At 38.8% G+C, this 1,481-nt stretch overlaps 1 protein-coding gene across 1 annotated transcript; it reads left to right on the top strand.

Moving 5' to 3' along the window:
- Positions 1-1,043: 1,043 nt before the first annotated feature.
- HELRODRAFT_92562 (hypothetical protein) lies at positions 1,044-1,454 on the top strand (the record flags this gene model as incomplete). The annotated part of the gene is made up of 1 exon (XM_009020691.1): positions 1,044-1,454. One exon carries the CDS (start codon positions 1,044-1,046, stop codon positions 1,452-1,454), a length of 411 nt encoding a protein of 136 aa, XP_009018939.1.
- Between the last annotated feature and the right edge of the window lie 27 nt (positions 1,455-1,481).

Raw genomic sequence — 1,481 nt, forward strand, 5'->3', positions numbered from 1 at the left:
TATTAGGCTTTTATGCGATTGCTATTTTTTCACTAAAATCAAATTTTCTGGTGCAAAATGCAAATTGTAATAATTAATAATACTTTGTCGATAACCGGCTACAATAGTTAAAAAATCTAAAGGCCAAGGAATCTAAAAAACCGAAATGGGCTACCACCAAAAAACAGGCAAAGCCCACCGCCGCGGCAACAAGAAAACTTAAACAAATTTTAAAAAAATTAACAAACGGCTCTATCAATGAAACGATGATATCGAGCCTCTCTTTCTTCAAAGCTGTCTTGTTTTTTTATTATTACTTTGTTGTATTTTTTACGTTCCGGTCGTTTACTCAGAAATGGGGACCATAACTGAATAAATTTGTAAAATATGTAATTTCATACGTACGGTTAGCATGAGAAACTGATTATGAAAAAGTTTCATTTTTGCCAGGAAAGTATGTAGATTAAAGAGATCTGTAGCAACATTTCTGCCTAAGCTATTTCATTTGTAAATTGATAAATACCATCCACATGTTTAATTATAAATACAGCTAATTGATTGTTTTTACTCCGTTGTATTTTTCGTTCCCGTCGTTTACGCAAAACCTGAACGTCTGACCTTTAATTGAATAAATTTGTAAAATATGTAATTTCATACATACGGTTTATTACACGATTAGCACGATTTCACTTTTGTCAGGAATGTATGTAGGTTAAATTATTCGTAAAGCAACATTTAATTTGGAAATTGATAATTAATTACCATCCAAAAGTTTAATTATAAAAACAGCTAATCAAGGTGCTAAATTAGAGAAATGTAATGACGTCAAAAAATTTCCAGTAATTGCAAATTAATTAAAATAGTTTAGAAACTCACAATATCACGTTAGCATTGTTTGCAGCACGTTTACACGATTGGACTAAAACCACGTGACCGAAGCGCTTTCTATTAGGTCGGCTCACCTCGTGTCTATATAAAATGTTGCCTACTGCGTGCTTCCAGTATTCTAACTAGATTATCGATTCCTACTCGTTGCTTTTACGTTCAAACAAGTTGCAGACAGTATGGCAAGAACCAAGCAGACGGCTCGCAAGTCAACCGGTGGCAAGGCACCTCGCAAGCAGCTGGCCACGAAGGCTGCCAGAAAAAGCGCTCCGGCTACCGGAGGTGTCAAAAAACCTCATCGTTACAGGCCTGGTACAGTAGCTCTCAGAGAAATCAGGCGCTACCAGAAAAGCACCGAGCTGCTCATCAGAAAACTGCCCTTTCAAAGACTCGTTCGTGAGATAGCTCAGGATTTCAAGACCGACCTTCGCTTCCAGAGCTCGGCAGTCATGGCTCTGCAGGAAGCAAGCGAAGCTTACCTGGTCGGCCTCTTCGAAGACACCAACCTCTGCGCCATTCACGCCAAACGCGTCACCATCATGCCCAAGGACATCCAGCTCGCCCGCAGAATCAGAGGCGAACGTGCTTAATTTCTAGCATATAACAAGAAAAACGGC

The sequence above is a fragment of the Helobdella robusta genome (genome assembly GCF_000326865.2).
Source record: "Helobdella robusta unplaced genomic scaffold HELROscaffold_283, whole genome shotgun sequence".
Taxonomy (NCBI): Eukaryota; Metazoa; Annelida; class Clitellata; order Rhynchobdellida; family Glossiphoniidae; genus Helobdella; species Helobdella robusta.